The sequence below is a fragment of the Nomia melanderi genome, chromosome 2, assembly GCF_051020985.1.
Source record: "Nomia melanderi isolate GNS246 chromosome 2, iyNomMela1, whole genome shotgun sequence".
Taxonomy (NCBI): domain Eukaryota; kingdom Metazoa; phylum Arthropoda; class Insecta; order Hymenoptera; family Halictidae; genus Nomia; species Nomia melanderi.
The window spans coordinates 18,794,156-18,809,255 of record NC_135000.1 but is presented as its reverse complement, the minus strand read 5'-3'; the positions used below and the strand labels follow the sequence as shown (position 1 = coordinate 18,809,255).

The following is a 15,100-nucleotide window of genomic DNA, read 5'->3' as shown; positions in this document are numbered from 1 at the left end:
TATAAGAGGTAACGAATATAAAGTTCGTAATTGTAGCTCAAATTATTTTAGAACTCTTGTATACAAATCTAGGCTGATCTAGAAACTTTTGATGGCAAATTATTGGCAGCACTGATACGCACACACACCGATCTGTGTCACGGAAACATTTTTATTTAACGAACCAATCTTCTCATAATTGAAAATTGCTACATTCTAATCTGTGAGTATAATTATTGTTTTCGTTAATAATTTAGGCGCTCAAATTAATTTCTGTTACTACAATTTATAAATGTTCACGATACTATAATACTCAATAAGTTTTATTTAATAAACATTATTCAATGACTATACAGTAATAAATTGTTTAATAAATCTTTTATTTCATTTTTCTGTACATGAATTTTGAATAATAGTATTGATACTTGTTCGCATTCAAATATTTCTTTCTTTAAAAATGCTGAATTTAAATATAGATTTGTATACAATATTTACAGAAAAGAAATATGAATTGTAATATTTTACTTATTTTACGATATAATTTATTATCTGCAAACATGAAAACTTATTAATATGTTTATTTATGTAGTTAATTGCAATAATATTGAGCTATTAATTAAGTCAATTTAACCTGTGCTTCTTTGTGTGAGTGGAATATAACCTTGATCTTGTTCTTTTACGAAGTATTAAAGCTCAAAACTTTTTATAGAATAATATTATGCTTGTATACTAGTATTTTAATAGCAGGTAATAATATTTTTATTTAATATTAGTAAATATTTTAATTGAATTTATTTTATATTTTTTATATAATGTGAATTATTTTTTTATACTAATAAATAATGTAAATTATTTTAGGTTTGTACACAATGGTTGCCCATACTGTACTCTTGGATTTCACAGTGCCATCAAGCGTAATAGCAGATATAGAGAAACGTTCTAACTTGAAAGTAGCCATTGCTAATGTTCTCAAAGAACATTTTGATGGTCTTAAGCCATTAACTGAACCGAATCTTAATGGAAGTCTCTTAGTTCTCTATGAAGGTCCCAGAGGTAGTCTGATCACTGTTCGAGGATATACTGAGGGCTTGATCACTGTTAACATTGAGTATTATAAAAAAGATGATGAAGAAGCACTGTTAAACTTTGAGGTATAGTTACTTATATTAATTATCATAATTTTTTTTTGCAATACCTAGTTGCAAACTTCATAATATTTAATTGCCTCTCATGGGTATTAGACATGAAATCAGCTTTGGTATCTCTCAAATATGGGGTCGATACAAGGTATATCTTGTTACATATTAATTTCTTAATAAATCATGAGAATGGTCATATATAACATACTTTCCAAACATTTCAATTTTTCTATGTAATGTTTGAACGATGCTCAAAACTATTTTGAGATTCGAACTTATTGATCTTTGACATGAAAAAGTAGAGTTACAAAGTAAAATATATTGTAAAAGATCATCATCGTTTGATGAGTGCCAATAGAAATAAGTAGAAATTTTACTATATGCGGAAGAAACACGTGTAACAAAGAGGACCTTGTAGCAGTGGCAATACCTGGAAGCGGACGTTGCGATGGCTCTGAATAGCCAACGCAGTAAGTGCCTGCCACCAGTAAGACGAGGAACCATATATGACCTCTATCTGACACTATCAGGTAGAAACCGCTTCCCCAATTAGTTCCCATACTTAGTTATATCTATAGCACCTTATGAATGTGCGAATCGTTTTCGTTGCACTCTAAAACGCCAACAGCTCCAATTGATTACTTTGTTTCCTGTCGGCGCGGTATTTTTCCCCGGTGTTTCTTTTTTGGTTCTTCCGCAAAGAGATTTAAACTGACCCTTATAACGCATATGTAAAAGAAGAGTTGTTACGATTGGTTTAACAAGATAGTTTCTGCTCTTTTTTTTATTCATCGGTTCGCTTATCGCGGCCACCTTTAGTTGATCAGAGAATTGGAGACGGCGTTGCAGGCGGCAGCAGCCTCTACGCGTTCGCACATGCTTACACCAATTAAACGCGGTGGACCTTTTGAGAGATACTTTCCTACCGCCGGTGAGTTTTTTATTTATTATTCTGTTTACGGAACCAGCGGAATTCTGTATCCGCATAATTTTTCATTTCATCGTGCGTCGTCAGAGAAAATTGTTTTGAAATCATTTTTTCGATTGTATGAATCATTTTATTGAACTGTTAACATTGTTTTCATTATTTTTGTTGCGCGACGAAATTGTTCATGATTATTGCGCTTTAACTTTTTCAAACAATATATTTTATTAGAATTGTATGTCAGTTAGTAATAATATTTGCGTCCTTCAAATATATATATATATAATTTATATATATAATTTTATATAGATATAATATATATATAATTTTTATATCCTTTTTCTATTAAAGGAAACCATTTCAGCTATTTATATTAGCTTTACAAATTTTAGTACAATATTCATGTAAATGATTTCCTACAAAGGCAAATACAAAGGGACATTACGTACATGTATTATAGAATATTAAATAATATGAAGAATTGTAAATTTTAATACTAACTTTCCATTTTACAGCTGTATTTATCCACTGAATGAAGCTACATGTTCCTCTAATTTATATGCTCTACTAGAAATACATAATATTTACCATAAATAATAAAATAGACTAGTAATATGCACCCGAAGTCCCTAAATCCTCAATATTTTGATTGTTGGTCATTGTATTGTGTATATGTATAAGAAGAAGTTATTTATTCTTTTGACATATTTGCGCTTTGCATCGCATGCATTTATTAAATGCTTTTTTTTTGTAACATTTAATTTAAACAATAGAAAACTTTTATTTTCACATGATCATTCTTTATTTTTAAGATGATAGACTACTTGAGTACGACATAGACAAGTTGGTCTTCGAAGCACGTTCACCATACCAAAAGGTGCAAATTGTTCATTCAAAATCATTAGGAAATCTATTGGTTCTTGATGAATTACAAAGTAAGAAACATAAAATTTGTGTATCCTTAAAATAGGTTTTATTAAAATAATATTATAAACTCTTTAATAATGTATTATGAAATTTTAGACATCTCCGAGGCAGACCTTATTTACACAGAAACTTTAATGCAGCGTGGAAAAGAGAGTTATGCTGGAAAAGAGATAGTTATTTTAGGAGGAGGAGATGGTGGGCTATTATGGGAACTGCTTAAAGAGAAACCAAAATTTGTTACAATGCTGGAAGTATGTTTCTTTGATGTTATAAAATAAACTACTATTCTCTAATATAATATTGTATTTTGACAATAATTTTCAATTTTTAGATTGATGATATTGTTATAAAAGCCTGCAGTCAACATATGAGAAGCATATGCGGAGACTGTCTAGATAAAAGAAAGGGAGAAAACTATGAAGTAAGTTACAGTAATTAGTCAATTAATTTTTTAACAACAAAACGAAACGTTAAATATTGATAAACATTTTGGAATTTTTAGATTATTGTTGGAGATTGTGTAAAGGCTCTAGCACGCATGATCGAAGAAGGTCGACAGTTTGACTATGTCTTTGGTGATCTTACAGATATACCAATCAGTACATCGCCACATGGTGATGCATGGGATTTTACTAGACTTATCTTAAATTGCTCCATGAAAGTCCTAAAGCCGACTGGGAAATACATGACTCATGTATGTATGCTAAAATTTATTTTTTTTTCTTCATTAATACAATATCTTTCGGTTAGTTACCTAATTATTAAAACTAATTATGTGAAAATTGTAATACTAATTGATCAGACAAAAATTTATAACAATAATTCAGATCATTGCAAGGCACTGTATTATTCAAGTTTTTAGTGTTTAAGATTTCTAATTACTTCTCGTGATTACTTACTGTTCACGTAGAAAGTTTCTTTCATTAATGTAATGTTATTTAAGATTTTAAGATTATATTTAAAAATATTTTCTGTTTTATCTTAAAGGCTAATGGAGCGTCTTGTCCAGAAGCGCTAGAAATGTACGAGCAGGTCCTCTCACAACTTTGTGTACCAGTAACCTTTACTAAAGATACTGCTTTTGTACCTTCTTTCTTCGAGGATTGGGTCTTCTACCAAGTATCGTTAGAATGATGGATTAAATATATAATCCTGAGGTTCCTGGGGAGGCATGCTCGCAACCCATTTCCTCCCTTATGACCCATATTCGACCCTAGTTGCGGATGTTTTATTACCAAATCGGTTTTTGGAAAAAAAGATCCCGATGCTGGACATAAAATCCCAATTGACTCTACCACGCTGGCGTCTGTACATAAATTAGGTGATGGTTATCTGACCTTATTTAATTGTTTAGTGACTAATAAACTATACAAAGGTGCTCAATTATTTTTTCTAATAACTGTCAATAATCAAAGTGAATCACCCAATGATTTAACACAAATAACTCCAAAGAAAGTAATACAAAACCTTCATTACTGTACAAATATATACCAATAATTAATCCTTTAATGATTTAATTTATTTATTAACTTTATAAAATATAAAACAAACCATATCAGATATAAATGAACAAACATAGATGTACGTATTTTTATTGAATGTGGAACATAAGTACACCTCATAGTAACCATAATAATCATAAGAATATTAATAGTAAGTATAACTGACTGATGAACAGCAATTAATATTAAAATTTATATAAGTATATATGTATATAATATACATGTCAGACAATAAGGGGTTAAGGAATATATATGGGACTAACATACTAACATACAAATAAGATGTTTCCATCTGTTCTTTGAAACTTACACAGAGTTGTTTATTTTTAATGAACACTTAAGCGTATTTAGAGAAAGGAATAAGGAACTAAGGACATTAATTAGTGGTAAGTAAAATGAATAAATTATAAGTTGTTCATATTAATTTTAAAGCTAATGTTACTTAATATTATAGTTTTGATTAATGGATTAACACATATACACAGTATTGCTGTATATTTAATAAGGTTTATATTATTTTAATATCACTGTTTGTGCACATTAATATTAGTAAGGTACAACTAAATAATTAGTTTTTGTTTTGTGAATATTAAAATCACAATTAACAGTTCAGAAATTTTTGTCATTCGCAGTTTTTAAATGCTAATAAAATTATAAACTTATTGGTAATTGAAGATAATATACATCCTCATTAAAACGAATATATTAATATTAATTAATGTTAGCTTAGTACATAAATAAATAAATACAGTTACATATATAGGAAAGGTAAGATAGATTATGAATTACTTAATGATAAAAAATTTGATCCCAGAAAGAGGTGTTTTTTTTCTGTAAGAGAATTAAAAATAAATATATTAAAAAAAATATTACAGTGGGTTGATTGATCGCTTAAATAAGTATCTACTTCATGTTTCCAATTGAAACTTGGTACAGACATAAGCTTCTGTTATTTCAGGTAATTTTTCTACTTCATGAATAGTTGGTTCTATTTCAGTTTCAAGAACTATTTGATCTAACCACTGCTGTACTTGTTCTGGCAGTCCATATGAATTATGTTGCTCCTCCATAATGTTTCTTCCAGAATTTCCAAAAATTTTATCGTCATCTTGTAGCTCAATATCGGCACTTTGAAGATTGAAATCATTTTGCTTATATTCCAAATTAATTTTTGGAGATTGGCTTAGGCTCTCTTTAGACTTTTTGTTTTGAAAATCAGAAATCTGACTGATTTTATCTGTTAAATCTGTTATGCTATAAGTCTTTAATCCATTAGATACATTTTCCATCTTTTTGTCTTCTGCTGTAGAAGAAACTTCCATCTTTGCATTAGATGAGTTACTTTCTGAGCTTTTAATAGATTTGTCAAAGCTGACATGATCTTTATTAATATCTTGATATTCTTCAATTTTATAAGGCTCTAAGTCAGTGATTACTGTTGAGTTAGAACCTGTCAATTCGATTCTTCCAAATTGTTTAATTTGCTCTTCAAGAATGTTTCCATCATCTAATATAGTTATAGATGGAGGAAGAATTTCAGGATTGGACAATGCTAAAGATATTTGTTGTCTGTAAAGTGCTTCTGATTGTCGCAAAAGTTGTTTCTCTCTGGCGTACAATGTTTGTGTCAGTCTTGCAAAGGATACTTTGATTTCCTTCTGAACCTTAAAAATGATATATAACGACAAAGTATGTAGTTTACCAAATATTTTGAAAAATTTATACATTATCAGCAACAATTAAAAATTAAAACTTATTAATAAATAGAATTAAAACTTAACCTTAAAATCCTCTTTGTCTAAAATTTTATCAAATAAAATTAACAGAAATGAAAGAATATTACCTCAAGAAAGTGTTTCTCCAGAACAGTTTTCTTGTCAGCTATTAATTTTCTCCTGTCAAGATTACTATCACTGTCGGTAGTATCTTCATTTTTCTCTATCATGTTATTAATTTAAAGTGTCTACTGAAATAATTCGTTTCACCATGCACTTCTGTAAACAATAAAACGAAAAGTCAATATTCTTTAAAATTTAGTTATTTGCCAAATAGACGCGAAAGCAACTCAGTGCGGAACTAAAATCTAATCAAAACTATTCAGGTTCTAATTATTTTCCACCCGTTAGATTTGCTGCACTGCCATCTTGAAATCCATGTAATTCGAAATCGACCTTTGGTTTGTAAGGTTTTCGTTTTTGGATAAATTCTTTAATAAAGACTGTGTGTAATTAAAAATATTATGCAGGTAAGTTTATAAAACAAGAAAATAAATTTCTTTATTGTTTTGTTTATCGCATGAATTTTCATTTGAGTACACATTTAATCATAATAATAGTGTGTACAGTGAACTGTGTTTTCATACTGTTAAAAATAATAGAATATATAAAATCATTGCGCAATTTTGATGTAATTCTTATTGATACTGTTTTATATGTTTTATTTAAAACTACAAAGAGAATTTTAATAATCATCTTTATTTACCAAAAGAAAATTTCGTCGTACAGATGCTTTCTTTCTATTTCCTCTTCTCCAACGTATGTAACTAAAATAACTACTAATTAAACAACTAATAATAGCAATTTTCAATTAAATATACAGTTGAATTTTATTCGAAACACGTTTTAAATATTTAGGGACTAAATCTAATACGCGTCTGTATGACTTCTTACTAGTAATTAACAATAATAGATATATTGGTTCTACGCGACTCTACGATTTTTATTAAGAATAAAATTTGCACGAACATTTTCCGAGAAATCTCCCGTACACCGCGATATTTTTTCCTTTTACTTTTGTAATCGTAAGGCGAAAAAAATAATACAGCTCATCGTTCGATTCAACGATAAAGTATAACAACTAGACTACGAATTTTACGCGTTTATAATATATTGGCATATACAAAACATAATATAAAAGAATTTCAAAAACGTGTTTAACTGATTTTGTAAATAGTTAATTTTGTTGCGGAATGAATAGAATCATCAATAAAGAAAATCAATTTTTCTTTGTATCTTTCGCTTTTGATAATTTATTAACAAACATTTGGCTTCTCATAAATATTCGCAGTCTAGTAATAATTATGGCAGCGCAGATACGTGTATTTTGTAACTAAAATTCAAAATATGCAGTTATTTTCATTTATCGTACACGTCCGATACCGCTAAAATAAGTTAGCAGTTAAATCTGCGATCAGGCTTACGCGAGTAGCCGCGTAATTTTATAGAGTTCTAATAGAGACGTTGATAATAATACTAATTAAACTGTGGATTGCACGCATTGCACCACAGATAGCTGACTAAAATAAAGTACAGCGAAAAGCAAAACAAAATCGAATAAAATTTTCATATTATTTGAAACCTTATTATGGACTAAACAAATTTCTGTTTTATTTAATCTGCAGTAAATTAGTCCATAAAGGTCTATTAGACAAACGTTTGCAGTCTGATGATAATAAATAACAATAATTACAGCTGCTTTTGCGAACTATTCGCGTAAACCGAGAATTTCTTGTACTTATATAAATACAACTAACAAATACGCTTACGTTAACATACCAGACGCGATTTCTGAACACTTTAGTCGTTTCATACTTTTTCTTCTTCTGTTAACGAGAGCCCCCGTGTCCCGCGAACTAAAATCTAACAAACTAACAATAACTGGTCGATTAGTAATAATACAAAAGGGAGTGGGGGTGGGAGAAGGAAGAAAAACAATGTCCCGTTGAAATAATACGAATTTTGCTCGTATTGAGGAACACGATAAACGTTCTCTTTGCATTGACGAGACACGATAGCCGTAGGAGAATAATAATGACGTTGGTTAGCTTGTTAAATTAATGATAGCCAGGGAGGAATATTTAAAATCGGAACGATTAATTCCTTCAGGAATCGAGAAAAACCGGTAGCAGTTAAAGGGGTGTTAACTCGAGCGATGGCTGGCCCATTTTCATTCGCAGAGTTGCCACGTCATCTTCTATTCGTACCAACAACTTGAATTTCTTGAAAAAGAACAAAACAATGGTATCTATAATGGTATCGTTAATTGAAACATTAATCAAACACTGCAACGACGATGTATGGCTCATAACTTACCGTTAAAAAGTCTCCTGGCGTTGTCTTCCATGCGTAGACCATGTAACCGGGTATGCACAACATGGATGATAAGGCGGTCATCCAGCCGAGTACGTGTGACCACCATGGATACTCATAATCCAAATACTTGACAGGTGTCCATTGTACCAGATTGAAGATGAAGACCCCCTGGACATCAAAGATCGATGTCAAAGTTTCATTGGAAATGGAAGAATGATGTGAAATGGCAATGGTAAGAATGGAGTTGAGGAATATTTTTACAAGAAATAGTTGGCATAAGAATTCGGTTGTTAACTTACAACGCAGATCAATGGAGTGGTGAACGTCCAACAAAGTTTCCACCACATCAGGGGATAATATCCAATCATATCCCTGATGGCATCGTAAAATCGGTCGACGCCGAAGGCCCAGCTTATTGAGATGCATTCGAAGAAAATTAAGAATAGAAGACAGAAACCGGAAACGGCGTACGAGTCCAGAATTTGGAAGACGTACATGCCACCTTGAGAGATACAAGAGAGCCCTATAATGTAAGAGAGTACGCAAACGATCGCTATGAAGATTTCCTTGCGTCGGCGAAGTAGCTGTGGCCACTCGTCCACCTTGAATCAACGAGTTCACAAGAGTCAGAATAAAAAAGGCAAAAATTACTTCTATTGAAACGATCTATTGAAACTTACCATAGCAGTAACAAATCCTTCCATGGTACAGAATTGCGAATCCAAACCGATGAGAAGGAGCATGAAGAAGAATAAGCACGACCATAGCGGCGCTCCAGGAAGTTGAAGAACCGCAGAAGGGTAAGCTAGAAAGGCCAATCCAGGACCAGAAGCGGCGACCTCTGCCACCGGTTTTTGCTGTTCGTGAGCCATGAAGCCCACCACGGAGAAAATCACGAAACCAGCGAACATGCTCGTTGACGAATTCACAGAACATACAATCAAAGCATCCTTGTAGACGTTGTTCGTGAATTTATTGTAGCTACCAAGCGCTACCAGGGTACCCAAACCCAAACCGTACGAGAAGAAAATTTGGGTAACCGCATCTATCCACACCTACGAAACAGAAGGAGCTTTTACCATTTCTATCACTGACACGTGACATATAAATGAACAGATCACCACGATGTTTGGTGAAAGTGTAATTAACGTTGTAGAAGTGGCTATATATTATGTTCTTTTTTATTGCCAGCAAAATATTTATCGTTGCTCTGAAAGTTCACATCGAAATGTTCATAAGTTCACATCGAAACAGAATATCTTGGATGAGACTTCCGTCGCATTTACCTCGGACTCTTTTAGTTTTGAGAGATTCGGACTGATGTAGAATCGAATGCCCTCCATGGCGCCGGGCAAAGTGATCCCACGAATCAAAAGGATCATTAACAAGACGTACGGGAAAAGGGAGGTGAAGTAAACGACCTTCCCGGTCCACTTAACGCCTTTCCAGATGCAGAAGTAGCAAAGGATCCAGACCAATAGCAACGTACCGGCCAGTTCCCAGCGGATGTTCCCTACGTGCTCTACGCCCTCGCTGATCTGCAGCGCTCGGCGTCTGGAAGAAGCTTGCGTAGAAAACGGTTTTCCTGCTTCCTTTCTTGATTCCGATCGAACACTTACTCCCAGAACTCTTTCACCGGGTCAGTGAGGTCCGTGACCGAGACATTAGTACCGTTCACGGAACATATCTGAACGATGTGCCATATCTGTGACTTATGGTGCCTGGTCGATTTGCCCCAGCAAGGCAACGAGTCTCTGTCGTAAGGATTCACACAGTACCTCGTGTTCCAGTAGTTGTTGCAGCTTCCCCATGGTAGCTCTGTTAAAGTGTCTCTTCGTTAATCGATTTATACGATTCTTCTCCTTAACATTTAACAATACTAAGCAAATTAGCTTACTGTCATGTACAACGATAAAGTTTTTATTCTTAATTTTATTGATTCTAAATCGATACAACGAAGAAGAGTCAGTGTGATTTAGTTTTAGACATTGAAGGAACTTCGATTTTAAAGAAGCAACGTATGGCGTACCGCTTCGCATGGACATGAAGAAGTAGAAGATTGCCCAAGCAAGGATGACGATGTAATAGACGTTCATCCAGCAGGACATGACGGCGGCTGCGTATCCGATGCCTTTAAACAGCGGCGCTATCTTGAAGACACCGAGGCCACCAACGGTGAGCATTTGGCCGAGGGCTAGCTCCATGAAGAACATTGGGATTCCAGCGAGCACCAGCGTTAGGAAGTATGGTATTAAAAAAGCGCCCCCGCCATTTTTATAACAGAGATACGGAAATCTCCAGACGTTTCCCAAACCGATCGCCAAACCGACCTTTAAAATTAGCTTTAATGAATCATCGTGTACTAAATATCGTCCAGGAGGAACGATGGAATTTGAAACATTACCACGCTCAAGATAAAGTCTAATTTAGTGCTCCATGTGCCACGTTCCGGGAGCGGTTTTTGCTTGCTGGACGTCACATTTAACGCGGTTTTGTCGGGATTTTCAGGATCCCCGAGCTCGGGTTCTCTCGATGCTTCCGTCATTTTGTGCTAGATCTCCGTCACCTGGCCTTGAAGAAGTTCCGTCGCTTCCGGTTTTCTTTCTCGCGTGTTCCTCCACACCTCGTACGACTACCGCGAATACATAACAGAGCTTCTGTTGGCAATAAGACAAGTCATCCATGTACTTTGTTCCTTATAATTTTGTTAAGATCTCTGACGATACTTTAAGAAATAATGTTTACCACTTTGACTAGCAAATTAACGCATTTTAAATCTGAACTTTTGGAAGATTTTATTCATTTAACTTTCTCCGATCACAAGAATCCAATAGATTTAAGAATGAACTTTTATCACCAGATCAAAAATCGAGTTATTTACTTCTGCCTGAATGACATGATAGTCTAAGTGCTAATCTTTGAACTACGATATTTAAGCAAAAATTGCGTTAGTAAGACACTGTAAAAATAAAAGTAGTATAACGTTCTTGTGCGTTTATTGTCTATTTTTAAGTTTCTAACGATTGCGACGTTAGGATAGTGACCTTTTGATTATTATGTTTGTAAACTACGAAAAATTACTGTCTTATGAAGGTTTATTATTTGGCCTAACCACAACTGATTTAGGAAAAATGAAAACAATAAATTAATGTGTTCTACCTTTTTCCACCTTTCCCTTCATAAAGTGGGAATTTTTTCAAATTTCGAAAAATTTTAGTAGACGCTGTGACATGATCGTGATTTTCTCAAGGTTCTCTTAAAGGATGAAATTTTTGGTAAACGATCCGACCGAGTTCTTGTTCCGATGACGGATGCGATTAGCGTTTCGTCGCGTGGAAAATCTGCGGAAGATTATTACCCTTCAAAATTCAAGGATACCAAATGACTTGAAACCAGGTCGAAGAAATTTTACCGCTACCTGACATATACTCTTGTATAGATCATGGTTTTATGAAAAATCCAATGATAAAAAATATTAGGAATTATTGGAATACAAGTTTCAAAGAGACAAACGTTTACGACTTACTTAACATCCAATTGTTTGAATAAGAATGTTCAAATTTTTAATTCGTTCCTAAGTACCGAAGTATCACATGTCACTTGGAAAAAGCGATTCTTTTCGGGTAGATGAGATTTCACATGCTTAACATGCCCTCCATTCATTTCAAACGACAAAGTACATTGGTACTAATAAGAAATGTCATGTTTAACGTTTTGATTTCCTCCACAACGGATGCGGAGCAGGGGAAGCCCAGAGAAGCCCAATTTACTCTTACAAAGCTTGTACAGCCGATGATTCAAGGTCCACATAGTCGCACCTCTTAACCTGATAACCTGTACAAAGATGATTGAAGACAAAGGAAATTCGATAAAATACGGTTGACAAACACGGTACAGCTTACATTAACACGAATCAAGTAAGAGAATCTTTAAATGCGATTAACGAGTTAATTCATAATTTGCGTTAACAAGTTAAGTGAAAGTAACGCGCGACACGCGCAACACTGAAATTACCGCGCAATCATGTCATATCTTATTACAACAAATTTTCATAGTCAATTGCTCTCTACAGTTGGTCAGTTTATAGTTTATTATATGCGCTGATACAAAAAATCATCTACAGCATCTTAAGAAAGTGTTTTCAGGTACCAGGCTCTGTTTAACAAATTTAATTTCGCCGAAAGTCCTTTCGCGATGATTCACACGATCATGAGCATTCCAGAAAAAAGGAAGATCGCGAAACATCCATGCAAAAGGTCGAACAAGCTGTTGAATAGCGGACCGATTTCGTATCCGCTCGTAAGGTTCCATTTGAAACGGCCCGTGAACCAGCTCATTCGGTCCTGCGATAGGAGAGTGCAGAAGACAATGGGAGGACCGGCACTCGTAGATCCGGGACCAATAAGAAAGAATTAAGGCGCAAAAGTAGCATCGATGCGACACAGTTAAATACGAATGTCCGGCTGGGGAACCCTATAATGAATATCCCGAGCCCGTTCCCCCAAAGCTCCATCCTTCCCCGGCCCCTTCGCGGCCGATCTATTGCTCGGCTCCCTCTTCCTCTTCCACGCTCATAAAAAACAGCTATATTCTAATTAACCGAGAACGCGTTGTTCCGCGTAACTGACATCGCCTGCGATCTTGAATTTCTCTGTCGGCTACGGTTAATCGGCCGAAAGTACGTGGGCCGGAATTAAAACTCGGGATCGCGGACATCCGATCGCCCGTCGATTTCCTGCCCCTTAGACGATGGACCCGGTTACACCGCACGTGTTACGGTAGAAAAGGTTTGTAAATCGTATACGAACCTGTTCCCAAACGATCTTCGATCTTAGAACACTGTCTGTATTCAGAACTTCCGGTCCCCGATAACACGAGCCCCTCTCCTTCGCCTGCTTCCTCGCGAGTTTCCGGCGGGAACGTTCGACGGACAGGAGACGATAGGAAAATAGAAGTTTAGAATAGACTACACGGGTGAAACGGTCGATTTCGGAACTTCAGTTCAGAGTATTCTATGCACTGTCACTGGGGCACTCCTGGTCCTTCACGCAACGTTCGCGTCAAACGGGCGGCATTTCCGAATGGAGCGTAGCTGTTCCTCTCCAGGTGAAGATCAAATGCACTCAGATTCGCGGTTCAATTTTCGGATCCAGAGATAGGGGCCGATCAAGAGTTGATTTCTCTCGATCCTGGCGGTCGTGGCGACAACACGGTCATCGATCACGTTCCCCTGAAGGAAATTGCTCTCGTGATTATTTCGCTCGAGGATGAGGACAACGGCGATTCCTTTTCTCTTTATATCGCCTTCCTAGACGGTCGTTTTCTGTTTTCTCTATATTCTTTTCGTCCCTTTTCTGTCAACTTCGGTTGAGCCTGCCTCGAAACGCGTCTTTGGAAGACGATGCGAATGCTCGGCCGGCCCGCTCAGAACTGGAATCGCGAGTTCGCTTTCGATGGCGAACTAGCTGAAATATCGGGGGTACGAAATCGGGGGATCCCCCTTTTCCTTTTTTGCCCCCGGTCCACCCTTGTCGTTTACATCGGTGTCACGCGTTTATTCCGCGCGCGCGGTCACTCGCAGCCGGCGGAGCGCTCGCGCGGACACGCGCGCGCGCGCAGAGCAAGAGGGGACGAGGAAAACAAGGAGAAAGAGGGTCACCAAGATCGCAGCAGTATATCATCATCAAGTTGACGGCTATCCCGGCTGCTGTGCTCTTTATTGTCAATGTTCCGATACATGCGCCCGCCCCGCGCCACTACATGTTTTCTTTTTTTACACGCCCGCCCCCGGGAAAAGTATCAAGCGAACGCGCGGAATTAATTGCCGCTCCTTGGGTCTTGGGGCTCCTCGCCGAGCATGGTCGGAACTTCCGCCACCAATTTCGATTTCAAGACACGAGTGTATGGATGAACGAGTTTTCGGTTAGAGGAACCTCTTGACTCTTTTTATATTGTTCTATGTTTGTTTTGAAAAATTGAGAATAAATGGGAGTATAGGCAATAGCAAGAGTATTAAAATTCATATCAACTCGAGGAATCTATGTGTCTGGAATTCGGAACTTGAATAAATTGCATGTATCGATATATTTGTGTAGTGCAACGTTTGAATAAAAAAAGTAGTTTACTTGGAGAAGCTCTCTGCTGATATTAATATGATACTCAATTAAAATTTTTACGAAGCCTAAATTGACGTATAATTACAGAGAACATGTTGTCTTTTGTATGACCTACATACGAAAGATCACCGGAAATGTTTGTAACAGCTGTATGATCATTGACAGAAATATAATAGAAATAGTAGTACATAGTAGCAACAGAAACAGTGCTGATCATTTTTGTGTAATAAAATACCAAAAAATTTGAATGCGATCCATTATTTGTTTCAAACTTCAATTTCACTTCTTTTTGTCATAGTGGCAAGCACTTTTTGGAGAGTTTCCAAACTTCAAGGTAAAAGTCAAACAATGAAGTCAATTAGTAATTTTCATCATGAAAGTGTAATCGGACGTACTGATGAAATCTTATTATTCACATGGA

General features: G+C 35.4%; 3 protein-coding genes across 6 annotated transcripts; 1 reads left to right on the top strand and 2 right to left on the bottom strand.

The window, feature by feature from the left end:
- Nucleotides 1–38: 38 nt before the first annotated feature.
- Nucleotides 39–4,138, top strand: Sms (spermine synthase). 4 transcript variants are annotated; one of them, XM_076365183.1, is made up of 9 exons: nucleotides 309–334; nucleotides 689–726; nucleotides 838–1,130; nucleotides 1,938–2,049; nucleotides 2,856–2,978; nucleotides 3,067–3,221; nucleotides 3,302–3,391; nucleotides 3,473–3,664; nucleotides 3,958–4,138. In XM_076365183.1, the coding sequence occupies exons 1-9, from the start codon at nucleotides 324–326 to the stop codon at nucleotides 4,102–4,104; spliced, it is 1,161 nt and encodes a 386-aa protein (XP_076221298.1). In that variant the 5' UTR covers nucleotides 309–323; the 3' UTR covers nucleotides 4,105–4,138. The 4 variants fall into 4 exon arrangements, with proteins under 4 accessions (XP_031837409.1, XP_076221298.1, XP_076221299.1 ...); XM_076365184.1 differs by lacking the exon at nucleotides 1,938–2,049 and adding an exon at nucleotides 1,537–1,648; XM_031981549.2 differs by lacking the exons at nucleotides 309–334; nucleotides 689–726 and adding an exon at nucleotides 39–202.
- A 58-nt stretch (nucleotides 4,139–4,196) lies between these two features.
- On the bottom strand, nucleotides 4,197–6,626 carry LOC116429117 (uncharacterized). Its single transcript, XM_031981616.2, has 2 exons — nucleotides 6,316–6,626; nucleotides 4,197–6,136 (listed from the first exon to the last, which is right to left on the bottom strand). Exons 1-2 carry the CDS (start codon nucleotides 6,415–6,417, stop codon nucleotides 5,381–5,383), a joined length of 858 nt encoding a protein of 285 aa, XP_031837476.1. The 5' UTR covers nucleotides 6,418–6,626; the 3' UTR covers nucleotides 4,197–5,380.
- A 425-nt stretch (nucleotides 6,627–7,051) lies between these two features.
- Nucleotides 7,052–14,116, bottom strand: Gat-a (GABA neurotransmitter transporter-1A). The gene is made up of 9 exons (XM_031981552.2): nucleotides 13,372–14,116; nucleotides 10,968–11,220; nucleotides 10,593–10,893; nucleotides 10,183–10,381; nucleotides 9,850–10,117; nucleotides 9,244–9,618; nucleotides 8,863–9,165; nucleotides 8,564–8,731; nucleotides 7,052–8,469 (listed from the first exon to the last, which is right to left on the bottom strand). The coding sequence occupies exons 2-9, from the start codon at nucleotides 11,106–11,108 to the stop codon at nucleotides 8,380–8,382; spliced, it is 1,845 nt and encodes a 614-aa protein (XP_031837412.1). The 5' UTR covers nucleotides 11,109–11,220; nucleotides 13,372–14,116; the 3' UTR covers nucleotides 7,052–8,379.
- Nucleotides 14,117–15,100: the final 984 nt, after the last annotated feature.

Excerpts from the sequence above, each read along its gene's own strand:
- Sms (XM_076365183.1), top strand. Across the intron at positions 727-837 it reads TACTAGTATTTTAATAGCAG|GTTTGTACACAATGGTTGCC; the intron begins GTAATAATATTT and ends AAATTATTTTAG. Across the intron at positions 1,131-1,937 it reads AAGCACTGTTAAACTTTGAG|TTGATCAGAGAATTGGAGAC; the intron begins GTATAGTTACTT and ends GGCCACCTTTAG.
- LOC116429117 (XM_031981616.2), bottom strand. The coding sequence starts at position 6,417 with ATGATAGAGAAAAATGAAGATACTACCGACAGTGATAGTAATCTTGAC. Across the intron at positions 6,137-6,315 it reads TGGAGAAACACTTTCTTGAG|GTTCAGAAGGAAATCAAAGT; the intron begins GTAATATTCTTT and ends ATCATTTTTAAG.
- Gat-a (XM_031981552.2), bottom strand. The coding sequence starts at position 11,108 with ATGACGGAAGCATCGAGAGAACCCGAGCTCGGGGATCCTGAAAATCCC. Across the intron at positions 8,732-8,862 it reads CCACTCCATTGATCTGCGTT|GGGGTCTTCATCTTCAATCT; the intron begins GTAAGTTAACAA and ends TTTGATGTCCAG. Across the intron at positions 8,470-8,563 it reads CGCCAGGAGACTTTTTAACG|AAATTCAAGTTGTTGGTACG; the intron begins GTAAGTTATGAG and ends TTCTTTTTCAAG.